The sequence below is a fragment of the Lutzomyia longipalpis genome, chromosome 2 (genome assembly GCF_024334085.1).
Source record: "Lutzomyia longipalpis isolate SR_M1_2022 chromosome 2, ASM2433408v1".
Taxonomy (NCBI): Eukaryota; Metazoa; Arthropoda; class Insecta; order Diptera; family Psychodidae; genus Lutzomyia; species Lutzomyia longipalpis.
Window position 1 is genome coordinate 29,225,958 of NC_074708.1, and position 12,901 is coordinate 29,238,858.

Below are 12,901 nucleotides of genomic sequence, written 5' to 3' on the forward strand. Positions count from 1 at the left end.
ACTCAGCGCCACATGTGGTTGGTCATTGAATTATCTTGTGGTGAAAGTTTCAGTAAAAGTGACATTTTTCGTGGTGAAGAAACAATTTTTGAGGAGTGCTCCCGATTTTTTCTCATTTTCCTCCAAAAATCATCATAAAATTCAAAGTAAGTCCGCAAAATCCTTCAATTTAATCCCTCCTGAATCACACTCTCGTGGAAAACCCACGGGATTCCCGCGAAAAGTGCCCGAAATTGCAATTCTTTTGGGCAGGGCCCGTCTTGAGGTGGTGACGTCACTCACAAAGAAATTTTACACGGAATTTCAATTTTTTTTTCTGTTTGTGTCCGGAAATTCTAATTAGTCATCGTTTTAATTACTTCCCTATCGCATCCCCCGTAATCTCCCGGGGGACCTGCGTTCATTGCCCGGGGAATTGGGGGAGAATTGAAGCAGATGGTGGAGCAGAGAGGGGAGGAAAAGAAGTTTTGTGTGTGCTACATTTTGAATTCCTTTTATGGAAATCATTTTCTTCGTTTAATTTTGCTGCAAAAACAACATTTTCGCGATGGCAATTTCGCGGGTGACACACGCGAAAGAAATTCCATTTTATTAATACCACAAATGAGGAGGGGGGGATTGTAAACAAAGATTTGTTTTGGCACACAAATTGAATTATTTTGAATGAAAAAATGCAATTAAAATGTTTTTCTTCCTCAGGATGTCTTCCAGAAAAACCGCCGGACGTCGTGCAACCAACAAGAAGCGCGCCCAGCGTGCCACTTCGAATGTTTTTGCCATGTTCGACCAGGCCCAGATTGCCGAATTCAAGGAAGCCTTCAATATGATTGACCAGAATCGCGATGGGTTCGTGGAGAAGGAGGATCTGCACGATATGCTGGCTTCGCTGGGGAAGAATCCCACTGATGAGTACCTGGAAGCGATGATGAACGAAGCCCCGGGCCCCATTAACTTCACCATGTTCCTCACGCTCTTCGGGGAACGGCTGCAGGGCACAGACCCGGAGGATGTCATCAAGAATGCCTTCGGGTGCTTCGACGAGGAGAATTTGGGGCTCATCCCGGAGGAGAGGCTGCGTGAGCTCCTCACAACAATGGGGGATCGCTTCTCGGACGACGATGTCGATGAAATGTTCCGGGAGGCCCCCATTAAGGATGGTCTCTTTGACTACTTGGAATTCACACGAATCCTCAAACACGGGGCCAAGGACAAGGATGAGCAGTAAAAACGCCCCCCAAATCTCTTTTTCAGCGCGATTAATTTCAGTATTTTTGTGCACACACCCCCAAATTCCCCCGGGAGGGCCCCAGGACCCCCAGAAATGCATTTCCTTCCTCTGCACTTTGGAAGAAAATTTAATTAATTAATTAATTAACCCGATTAAATTGTTTTTATTTGGACTTTTTGTGTAAAAAAAATTCCTCTATTGAATAAATTTTAAGGCAACCTAAAAAAAACTTTTTTTTATTGCTTAAAAACAATTTTTTTTGTAATTTTTTCGATTTTTCTTAATTTTTAATTAAAATCGTCGCCTAAATCAGCTTGAATTGTAACCATGTAGCACACATACGGCATGTGCTAATGTAGTAGACGATGTGCGAGCGAGAGGGACTGTTGCTGTTGCTATTTCATTTTTTGGCTTTTTACACTCTGGGAAAAATTTTTTTTCGGCAAAATTTGAATTTTCTGCGTTTTTGATGCCAAACGACGCGACGTCGCCTCCTACGCTCGAAAAACCACACCCGGATGGAAAATTCGCCGGAAAATGCGAGAGAATCGTGAAAAACAAAAAATGTGAGCAAGAGAAAGCGATGATTTTGCAGCAATGTGTCTCACTCACACAGCAAATTTGACAGTGTGGGAGCGAGACATCGCGAAGTTTCATTACACTCTCTGTCTCACTCGCACTTTTTTCTTCAAAATTAAAAAAATTAAATAAACTTGAATTTTCACCGTTTTTGATGCCAAACGACGCGGCGTCGCTTCCGACACCCCAAAACCCGCACCCGGACGGGAAAAACGCCCGGAAAATACGAAAAAATTGCTAAAAACGTAAAAGTTAGTTGCATATTAAACCGTATTCCAACATTTGGCGCTGATGGCACACAGAAGGGATTGCTGACTGCAGAATTTTTGGTTGAAGGGACAATTTTGGCGCAATTTTACATCTCAGCTGATTTTTGTTGTGTTCTACTCTATTGTCTTGTGATTTTCTCAATTTTCCCCCAAATGGAACCATCGGAAATTGAGTTTCTCAGTGAAAATACCATCCTGGGCTGCATTCCCAACTTCACATGTGATGCAATTCACCTAATTTCGGGGAGTATTGGCCCTTTTCGGGCAGGTTTGCCGGTCAAAGTGCCTTTGTGGTTAGGTTTGCACCTCAAGAAGCAGCAGCGGTGTCGTTTCGTTGTTCCGGATTGGATGAATGTGGACAGTCTGGAGGAGTTGAAGGAGCAGGAAACGAGGCAAACGTGAGAAGAAGGATTAAACATCCTTTCTGCGTTGATTTTAGTTAAATATTTTCTGTGTTTTTGCAGGAATTTCATGAAAATGCCCTGCCCACACTACATGCCAGTGGCAAAATTGATTTTTTCCGTGGCTGCTGAGGATATCCCGCAATCCTTTGAGATCCGGACACTAATCAAGGATATCTATGATATAAGGAGTTCCAAATTTCGTTCCTTTATGGATACTTTCATTCGTGGGGAGGAGCAGAGGATAAAATTGGACAATTTGACGAGTATGGAAATTCACACGTGGACTCCGCTGTTTCCACATGCGCTGGATTTCCTGAGTCGCCTCAAAAAGGTGATGAAATGATTAATTTTGTCTGCCCGCAAACGTGGGATAAACGAAATGTTTCTCTGTGAATTTCAGGGAGCCGAACAAGCCGCCTACAATGCCAGTCACACCAGCAGAACTTCAAGAAATACCTCCTCCTCAATGCAGCACTTGAATTCAACGTCTCATCATTCATGAAGAAGAAAAAGATCCAAACCCGTAAGTGCAGCAAAAGATCATCAACTACAGAAATTTCACTTCAAATTTATTTTCCACATTTTTTTTCTTACTCTCTAAAGAAGAATAAAAACCTTTCTCCCACGCGGAGATTACACACAAAAGTTACACGAAAAGAAAAAAATGGAATTTAAAGATTAAGAGAGATTAGAAGATTGTCTTGCATTTTAGTCTCTCGCCTGTTGTTATTTACACAAAATCTAACATTAATGACTCGTTGTCGAACTGATTTTGTGGACTTTGCAAATGATTCTTAGAGTTAGTTCCCTAGAAATCTCTCAACGCAAAGTCCGCCAAACACTTTGGTTTATTTCCAGCAAAAGAAAAACGATTAAAAAGTCACACAAAAAAGAGTTAAAATCAAGAAATTTCGATGCTTAAGAAGAAAATATAAAATCGTTAATGCGTTCGGTAATTAATGTACCATAATTTGCGCACTTATGGACACAATTAATCGTCTTACTGGTCTATACAGGGATTACATTTATCTTGGTTACAGAGTTGGAGATTGTCCAGATAGCAGCAATCTATTTTTAGGATAATAGATTAAGGAAATTAAATTAAAATTGTACATTGTAAGCTCAAGAATAATATAATAATTCTAAAGTTAATTTTTCCTTTTTTATTTTCTTTTGAACCCATTTTTTATTCTAAAAATTCAAATTTTATCATTACAAAAGCTAATAAGAAATAAAAACTAATGCGTGGGGTGAGATCGTATCAAAAAAAACTTCTCAATCTTTGCCACAATGTGCCGTCTGATCCTCTCCAACTCTCGTACTAATTTCCTTTCCTTACGCTCTAGTAAATGCATCTTACAATTCAAAGTACATAAGCTTTTTCATGAGATGTGGGATAAAATACATAGTATTTACAATCTCTCGGGGATGTTGTGAGTGTGTTCTATCTAGACAGCCACAATTTTGCTAGGATCCACTTTGACGCGTAGGAAGATGGTGTCGTCCTTGACAAAGGGTCGTCGGGTGAGAAGTTCGTGTGAAATGAAGCGCGGAAAGCCAAATCCAAGGGTGTCGGGTTCCATGGAAGGACGCTGGAAGTTCTCCCACGTTGGATCGGGGACGAAAGATTCAGCTACACCTCCCTGACTCCCACTGCATCCCTGTTCGAATAGTGTGAATGTGATGGAGTGTCCAAAGGGCCACTTGAGGAGGGCATCGTACTCCCCGGGGAGCACCTTGATGTACACAGAGACATGTGTGCCTTCCCCAGGGCCATTGCCATTGAGGAACATCGATGCTTGCAGTTTGTACCCATACTGGCTTGTGTAGAATGGTGGTGAGATGAGTTCCAGCCCATCCTTGCTCTTTGCCTCAACCATCTTTGCTGCCCAATCAGTCACTTTCCATAGGAGTGTGCCTGTGTAGTTTGTACTGAGCTTCGAGACGGTGTTCTTCAGCACCTGAATTTGCTTCTCCTGCCGACTCGCCAGGGATACCATTAGCGACAGGTGGGAACCAATGTTGCTCTCAATGTGATTCTCAAGCAGATGCCGTGGGCCCTTGAAGGAGCACCCGGCATCGCGGAAGGTGCATGGAATTGTGAGGGCTTTGCATTCCTCGCGCAGATGGTTATCGATCTCGGAACGCGGAATGGGGCCCATGTCACATCGCTGTGGGCATGGGAGGGGACTACGGGGACACGAAGCTCCATGGGCTGACAGGGTGTCTGCGGAGAACTCCCTATTGCAGTGCACACAACGCCGCATTCTCTTGGCACAGTCCTTAACTCGGTGGATGGACATTCGCCCACGGAGGACACGTGCTCCGCATTTGGCTTCGCAGTAGATTGGTTCCTGGCTGCATGTGCCCGTGTGTTCCTGTGAGCAATAAAAAGGAATACTTTTTATTTAAAATTAAAGATTTTCTTGTGAATTTTCATTGCATTTTTATCTATAGAAACGTTTTTTAAAGGAGTTTATTCAATGATGTGTGGGAAAATCTAAGCACAGTTGGAAGCTTTTAACTTCCAGAAATGATAGTGCTTGACCAAAGAAATCTTTAGTAATCAATCAGGAATTTTCATTCCATGCACTTACTAAGATATCTTGAATTGAATTTCCTCAAAATTATAAGCAGAAGAAAATTAATACGATACGAGCAAAGCTATTTTCTTAATTTTCTTTGTTTTATATGGGTTTTATCAAGACTATTTCCACAAGTTTTCATCAAAATCGGTTAAGTAGATTTTTTAAAGAATTAACGAAAATGTAAAAAAGCTTGAAAGAATGGTATCATTTTGATAACAAATTTTAATCTTTGATTTTGAATACTTTAAAAAAATCGAGTGAATCAAAATAAATAAATCTTTTTTTCCATAAATTGGGTATTTTCTACAGAAACGGAACTTCCAACAAAAAACATAATAATTTTTCTAACAAATTTCTCCTAGTGATCAAAAAAGAAAACAATAACCATTTGCTTAAAATTGTAAACAATGACGTCACTTTCGTGATTTTTAGTCTCTTTAAATGCACAAAGTATTAAAATATCAGAAAATATTCTTTGATGCATTGAAAAAGAATAAAAAAAAACCGCTAAAGTTACGTAATTCTTTGCATTTTTTAATAAAATCTTTGGCAGTTTTTTCCAGGTAATCCCAATGGAAAATGGGAAGATTCTTTGACAATTTCTTATTCTGTTTTGATCCTCTATAAGATTAACTGTGTTCAAATCATTCTACGAATAGTGATTTTTCCATACATCCTTGAATAAACTCCTTTTAGTTCAATCAGTTTAGTCTTAATATTTTTGTAAAATTCGCAAAAAATGGAATTTGCATAACACACAAAAAAAACTAAAGAAAAATTGAATGTTTTAATGCAATTAACAATGTCATGTTATATTTTATATGAGCAAAATGATGTAATTCAATGTTGCTTAATTTGAAGAGATTAAAATCACTATCGCTCAAATAACATTGGACGTGCAAATAGTTTAGACAATACAAAGTGAATTAGGAGAAAAAAAAGAAGTACGACACCCACCTCGAGGCCCTGTCCGGTGAATTCAACATTACAGAACTCACACACAGCTCGCCGTTGGATGCAGGTGAAGGCCAGGTGATCTGCCATCATGATACGAGGAATTTGGGAGCCACACTTATTTGGGCATCGGGCGGCGTCGTGCTTGCATGTATTCAGATGTGCCTGCAACAGAAGGAACACACGCAATGAATTTTCGGTGCCAAACTTTCTGGCCCTAGAGATAAGGGGACGGACGGTGTTGTTACCTTCAATTTCCTCAGCTCATCCGACCACTTGCAGCCCTGCTTGTGGTGAATGCAAAACACCAGGGAGCCCATGATTGCCTTCTCGGAATCGGGATCGGGATAGATCTGTGAAGAAAGCGTCAAAGGTCCCACTTGGTTAGTCACACTTTGATGTGTGTGCAGTGCATGAATCACACCGCCCCGAGAGATTCCCCAGGGTGACATATCTGGACTTTTTTTTTCTTATTCTTCAAACTCTCAATTGAATGGCTTCCCAAAGCATACCAATTTGCCTAATCGCTCTTTATTGAGACATTTCAATATTTTGAATGATTCACAATTGCTGCGTTGTGTTTGTTTGATGACAACGATCGTCATTTTTTGTCTTTCTATTTATTCAGAGATTTTTTTTGGCAAGATGCAAGACGCCCATTCTCAGTTCTCACACAGAGTCATTCTTCAACCAAAAACCCATTCAAAAAATGATCTTGTAAGCCGGATCACCCCACCGACCATTGAAGTTCTCCCGACAATTTGATATTCTTCTCGATTATCTTGTTTACCCACAATATTTATTACACCATCTCCATTTCGGCATAATTAGGCTTTGTGATGTGAAAAAAGATGTTTCTTTTTTATCAAACTTAAATCTACTCGGTGGTAAGAAAGTCTTCCGTCATGTCATATTTATTTTTTTTCTTACGACAAATATGACCAACATTATTGATTTTATCGCCACTGCTGATAGAAAAACTCCAAAGTTTTGGGAACGGGAACAGAACGGTTTCCATCATTTTTGAGTAGAAAATTGAGTAATCATTTTTGACCCCAAAAAAAAAGTTTTCATTTATCCATTAGAACTTTATTTCTTTGGCTATTTACTCAATGGGTTTATGGGGAATTCATTGTGCCGCTCAATATACTCAATGAAATTTCCTGAATTACCTTGCAGATTTGTTTCACACAAAAAATCGATTCAATTTGATGCTTTATTGCTCTACTTTTAAGTTCTCTTTCTGACCAATTTTATTTTATTTTATTCTTTTTTGTAGCTGTAAAAACTATTATACTGTCTGAGGTAATTTTTTTCTTTGTCTACTTGAAGATCTTCTTATTGTTACTTGTTCTTGCTTTCAAGGAGTTTACATGTCTTTGTATATAAGACAACTTTTCATTTGACAAAATAATCAAGATGTAATCTTGTAGAAAATGCAGAAAATAATAAGAAATTTGCAAAACAGACTTTCTAAAATAATCTTATGAGCAGTATTCAATTTTTCCTGGTGAAGTCGGAAAAAGATTTGTATAGAAATGCAAACAATGACGTCACTACTTTGGTTTATACATTTTTAGGCAAATCTTTTCCGACTTTTTCCAGCTAATTCCAGTGGAAGAAGAAAAAAAATTTTTTTTCATTTAATTTTACTCTTATTTTGATCTACCAATTTCGTATATCTCGATTGTTTCTTCGAATGAGGAGTTTTTCAATACAATATCAGGTAATCTCCTTTCATGTTGCTTTTATTCTGAATTCGCCATCAATTTGCTTAATCAAAGGGAAAAAAACCAACACATATTGATGCCTAGAATTTACATAAAGATTTTTTAAATGTCTGGAAATTAATTAATTGTGAGAAAACTAACAGTCTAGCCCTCGTACAACGTAATTTAATTAGAAATTTAATTTGCAAATTATTTATTTGACCTATTCTGCATCTGACCTCGCACCAACGTTTATTAAAAGTTTTCAACGATAGAGCTTGCTTTCCAAATAATTTCCAAAGAAATAATAAATCACGTGCTTCGAGAGAATAAAATGTGTATAAAAATTGAAAAATTGCGTTAAAAAAGGGATTGAGGTTTTCATTTTATTTTTTTCCGAGGAAAATCCCTCTATTTACACTGCTTAAATTATTTTTTTATCCCTTTTTATTTAATTTCGCCACCCTACCCACCCTGCCCATTATGTTTTGGTACAATATGTACTTCCAAAACACTCCCCTTCCTGCTCATTTTGTTATCTTTTAGTCACACGCGATTGAATCTCAATAGTATGATTCAGAAATTTTCTAAACAATATTCATTTCACCCCAAGAAAATATATCTGTCCCCTAAAAACGTGCCCGACTCATTATTTTTATTTTATGTGGTTATTTTTGCAAGGGAACGTGCGAGATTTTTATTCCATATGCTTTTTTTGTGATTCGTTATAAAAAAGAAAATAACAACCACACTATTTGCACAAAATACTTCCACTATTTACCATACAATAAACTTTTCCCACAATTTGGAATATTTTTCCTGGTGCGACGATCAAATTGCTGAATAAATATTTTTAATGTAAAATGTAGTTTTTTCTAGTTCAATTTCTTTGTGAAATTTCTCGGTAAACTTTAAACAGTGCGGCGTGGTAATTAAATTTTCCAAAAAATATATACATAAGTATTCACTTCGTGATCTATCACTTTGAATCATTGATTGCCATACATTTCAGGTATTTCTGTGTGAAATTCTCAACTTCCTCCTCAATCATCTTTCACACGTATTCGAGCTTTATTTTTCTTTCTTTGCTCCTCTTCGTTTTCTTCCTCCCTCTCTCTCTATTTTTGTTCGCTAAAGGTATTTTGATGTTGTGGAGAACACAAAGGAGAAAAACGGAATATAGCATTCTTTCTTAAATTAATCCTCAATTAATCTATATCTAAGTAATAATTTTTCTCTTATGAGCAAAAGTGCAATAAAATTTGATAAATAGCCATGAAATGCTTTGAAGAATGAGATTCTTCTCTCTTTGGGATATTTGGCCCCAGCTTAGCCAATCAAAAGCCATACGTATGTGAAGGTATTGCGAGTGATTAAAAGTGCTGAGAGATAATTGTGAGAAAATTATTATTGGATGAAATGGTTCAAGGGTGATTTGGATGGAAATTGACCTCAAGAAACCTTTGAGCTCTATAGGAGAGTATACATTTGGTATTCAAATTTTCACTTTTCCGCTTGACCAGTAAACTCTTTTTGGGCATTTTGAACGTGTGTGTAGGTTCAATTTGCAATGTTTGAAGATTTTTTTTTGGGTACTTCTTGAAACATTTTATGATCTCGCTCGGAATGCGGTGCTGTGGCCTTTTTTGCGAAAAGAAAATAATTAGGCTCTCTGGGCATGTGAGATAATTAAACTTCACCAACGAGTTTTCCCACGTCGTGTGGCTTTTAGTAATTTACAAGTTATTGATTTTCTAAAAGTACAAATCTCCAAGAGATCAACTTTATGGTCATTTTAGCTTGTTTTTACAGACTTCTCAAATCCCCATAAAAAAACGTTTCTTCAAGAATTATAAGAAAAAGGCAAAAAATAGCCATTTATGTAGCGAAAATGAAAGGAATCCCTCACGAGAGATTTCTCTGCTTTTCCACGCAATGTGTCTCATCAAGAAGTGAACCATCGAAAGAATTTTTCATTCATGTTTCTCTCATTAATTGTCAGTGAATTAAAAGAGTGGCCGCTCACTGTTAAGAGAGGCAGAAAAAAAACGAATCATATCCGGCAATTGAAATATTCTCTATGCCTGTCTGGTTTGTTTTTTTTTCGTGCTGGTGGTGCTTGTGTGACCAAAGAGAAGATTGTTGTTAAGCTTTTGTGGTCGTTATGTTTTTTCCTTCATTTCCCTTTCACTATCAATTTCGAGGGAGATTAGTTTTCAAGAAAAATTTATTTTGCTGATACAATTTGTAACGAGGAAGTTTTCGATATAGTGTCCAATTTATGCTGTTGGACAATTTCAAAACATATAGCACTCTTTCATATTGGAAATGCTACACCGCATGTGCTCACCCATTGACTCTGCAATATAACATCGCGCGGAGCAAAAGAGCACATCCAACAGAACAGTTCAAGAAATATTTTCTCATCTTTTAAATTATTTGATACAATTGATTTTTGATTTATTTTGCAAAAGACAATTTTATTGGCGTTTTAAGATAGATTGAAGAAATTATTCATTTGCTGTAATATTTTCTATTTGTTCATTATGTATTTCTTTAAAATATTGGGATCGATTCTGTCAAAAATCTTTTCTTCTATATTCTTACAACTTAAAAGTTGTTGTTAGGATCCATAAAAGAAGAAAAAAAGATTTGTTAGTCCAAAAAACAGTCAAAAAGGTTTTTAAAAGGTCCTGAATAAGTAATTTTCATCTCAAAACACGGTTTATGAAAAGAAGCCAAATTGTCAAAATCTTTAAATTTTTATTAGACTTTAAGGAATTGCCAGAAAATAAGAGATTCTTAACAGAATCCGCCACAATGTTATACTTTTTCTTCCCCATGTTAACATTAAAGAGCAACATCATTTCACGTATAAGACTGTCTTTCGAATTGAAGGCATGTCGAAGGGGAGAAAAGAACGGCCAATCTTAAATAGAAACTTGTATTTGATTTGGCCCCAGTGATGGTAAGATTAAGTCACTTATACACACCCATTCACTGGTCGATAAATCCGTGGGAATATTTGTAATTTTCTTGCATACACACCGTCCATCGATAATGGGTGTGCAAGAAGAAATAGACGAGAAAATGGTTTGCTCTAGCAATAATAATTATTATATAAAAGTCGTAGGCAAGTGGACAAATCTCACCATTAATTTGCACAGTGTTGTATCCACTCTTTTTTTTCGCGAATATGCAAAATCTCTGAGTTGTGGCGAAAATGTGGATTTTTTTTCACCTGGAGAATCATTTCTGCGCGTTGTATCGTGGGCCAAAAACCTCACAGAGTGAAACCTGATTGTGACTAAGAATTTTGCAATTTTCCTTACTCCCCTATGCAAATTCATGAAGAAGTTCAGTAATAAAGCACAGAAGGTTATGCTTGAATTTATGTAATAGCATGGCTCTATGTACAACAAGAACAAGATAGAGAGCCCCCCTTTTGAGATAATTGCAAAGAGTTTGAAGAATAAAAAAGAAAAACCAATAGATATCGTGCAGACTCTCCCATGAACTTACAATTTGGCTAATTTCTGTTATTGGTACATTTGGCTGTGGTGATGGGGACTCCTGCGATGATTGCTGCTGATGGTTAGCCTGTGATTTACGTGGTGGCGTGGGTGGTGGCAATGTAATTGGATGAACGTTCACGTTGCACTCTTTGGAATTTCTATTTGGTGAAATTCGTGCTGGGAAACTCAGTGTTTTTGTCCACTGCGAAAGACTTCGTACCATTTTTTCAACACTTTATTTACTTTTCCTATCTCAAAAAAAATTCCAAACAACTCTTAAAGACTTTGTTGGATGAATGAGAAAAAAAAACGAAACTAATATTCTCTTCTAGCCTTCTGGCACAGTCCCACTCTTCTTAATACGACAAGAAAAAAAAACTTCACTGGAATTCCTTGACGACACTCCGCGGTATAATCTCTCACCAATTGACACGAAATTATACCTTCAAGTGCTTTTCTTATTCACTTTTGAGAATTCTTCTTCTATGTTTTCTCTCTTGCTCCGGTGCGTCTTCACTGGTGAATGTTTCAGAAGCAACTGATTTTCTTCCCGTGACTGTGGGCTCAGCGCGAGGTTCAACTGTGAAGCAGTGGTTAACTCGTTTGAAGAGGGGAAGAAGTAGCTTGTATATTCCATGCAGTGACGAATTGGGAGGACTTGCCTATTTTTGGAATAACATATTTTCCTAACATCCCCTTCTACCCGAAATCCTCTTGACTTGGTCAGTCTTTGCGTCTCACAAGGGTTCTCTCCAGGAACACGTGTTGGCAGTTTAGTAGATTCCTTGCTGTGGCAATTAGAGGCACTTCGAGAGAGTGATTTTCTTGGAAAACTTGAAAATGTACTTTATGCAGTATGTTTGGCGATTGTTTTTATTGTTTGTTTTCTTTGGGTTTTTCGCACACAGAAGGACCTCTAAGGTCCTTAGCGAATATTTTTAAAAATAACATTGGCCAAGAGGTACTTAGCTAGCTGAAAGAAAGTGTTTTAGGTACTTGACAAAGTCACAGAGTCCCTGAGAAATTTTATTTAAGACTCCTGTAAAATTTATTGAAAGCCCTATTGTATCAATTTTCTTAATGAACCTTTTTACTTATTTAATTTTTATTTAATCCTTAATGTTTTGAAACCTATAGATGAAGATATTGGGAAAAATTCAAAAAATAAGACCCGCTAAGTTACCTAAGTCAGGCTTAAGAATTCGTAAATTACACTAAAGTTTTATAAGAAAAATTTAAAGGTTTTTGAGCTAGATTTTTTAAATCTTGGTTTAATTTTTTCGAATTAGACTAACTTCTTTAGATCAGGAGATGAGGTTTGGTAATTAGGTCTGTATCACGACTAAATAAATTTTTAGATGATTTTTTTTTAAACTTCAGCAGCGAAATTTATTAAAAATTATTTTAAAAAAACAATCAAATTTAATTCAAACAGGACGTAAACTATAAACCTTAGAAGTTTTAAGAATTGGTCTAAGAAATCGGATATTGCTTAACTAATAAAGACTAAGCCGGCTTAGTATTGAATTTTAATGAAATTTTTCATTAGAGGCAGTAAAATAAAGAGAAAACGAGCATTTTGACGTTTTCCAGCGCCGTTTCGGTTTTAGAACACCATAGTATGATCAAACTGCAATTTTTTAAGGATTTGCTTC

General features: G+C 37.0%; 3 protein-coding genes across 3 annotated transcripts; 2 read left to right on the forward strand and 1 right to left on the reverse strand.

Annotated features, from left to right (window-relative positions):
* The first annotated feature begins 14 nt into the window (after nucleotides 1-14).
* Nucleotides 15-1,457, forward strand: LOC129791444 (myosin regulatory light chain sqh). The gene is made up of 2 exons (XM_055829622.1): nucleotides 15-146; nucleotides 700-1,457. The coding sequence occupies exon 2, from the start codon at nucleotides 701-703 to the stop codon at nucleotides 1,223-1,225; it is 525 nt and encodes a 174-aa protein (XP_055685597.1). The 5' UTR covers nucleotides 15-146; nucleotide 700; the 3' UTR covers nucleotides 1,226-1,457.
* Nucleotides 1,458-1,892: 435 nt separating this feature from the next.
* On the forward strand, nucleotides 1,893-3,632 carry LOC129791443 (probable DNA replication complex GINS protein PSF2). The gene is made up of 3 exons (XM_055829621.1): nucleotides 1,893-2,474; nucleotides 2,541-2,811; nucleotides 2,881-3,632. Exons 1-3 carry the CDS (start codon nucleotides 2,230-2,232, stop codon nucleotides 2,980-2,982), a joined length of 618 nt encoding a protein of 205 aa, XP_055685596.1. The 5' UTR covers nucleotides 1,893-2,229; the 3' UTR covers nucleotides 2,983-3,632.
* LOC129791442 (TNF receptor-associated factor 4) lies at nucleotides 3,029-12,699 on the reverse strand. The gene is made up of 4 exons (XM_055829620.1): nucleotides 11,254-12,699; nucleotides 6,271-6,375; nucleotides 6,026-6,187; nucleotides 3,029-4,858 (listed from the first exon to the last, which is right to left on the reverse strand). The coding sequence occupies exons 1-4, from the start codon at nucleotides 11,467-11,469 to the stop codon at nucleotides 3,929-3,931; spliced, it is 1,413 nt and encodes a 470-aa protein (XP_055685595.1). The 5' UTR covers nucleotides 11,470-12,699; the 3' UTR covers nucleotides 3,029-3,928.
* Between the last annotated feature and the right edge of the window lie 202 nt (nucleotides 12,700-12,901).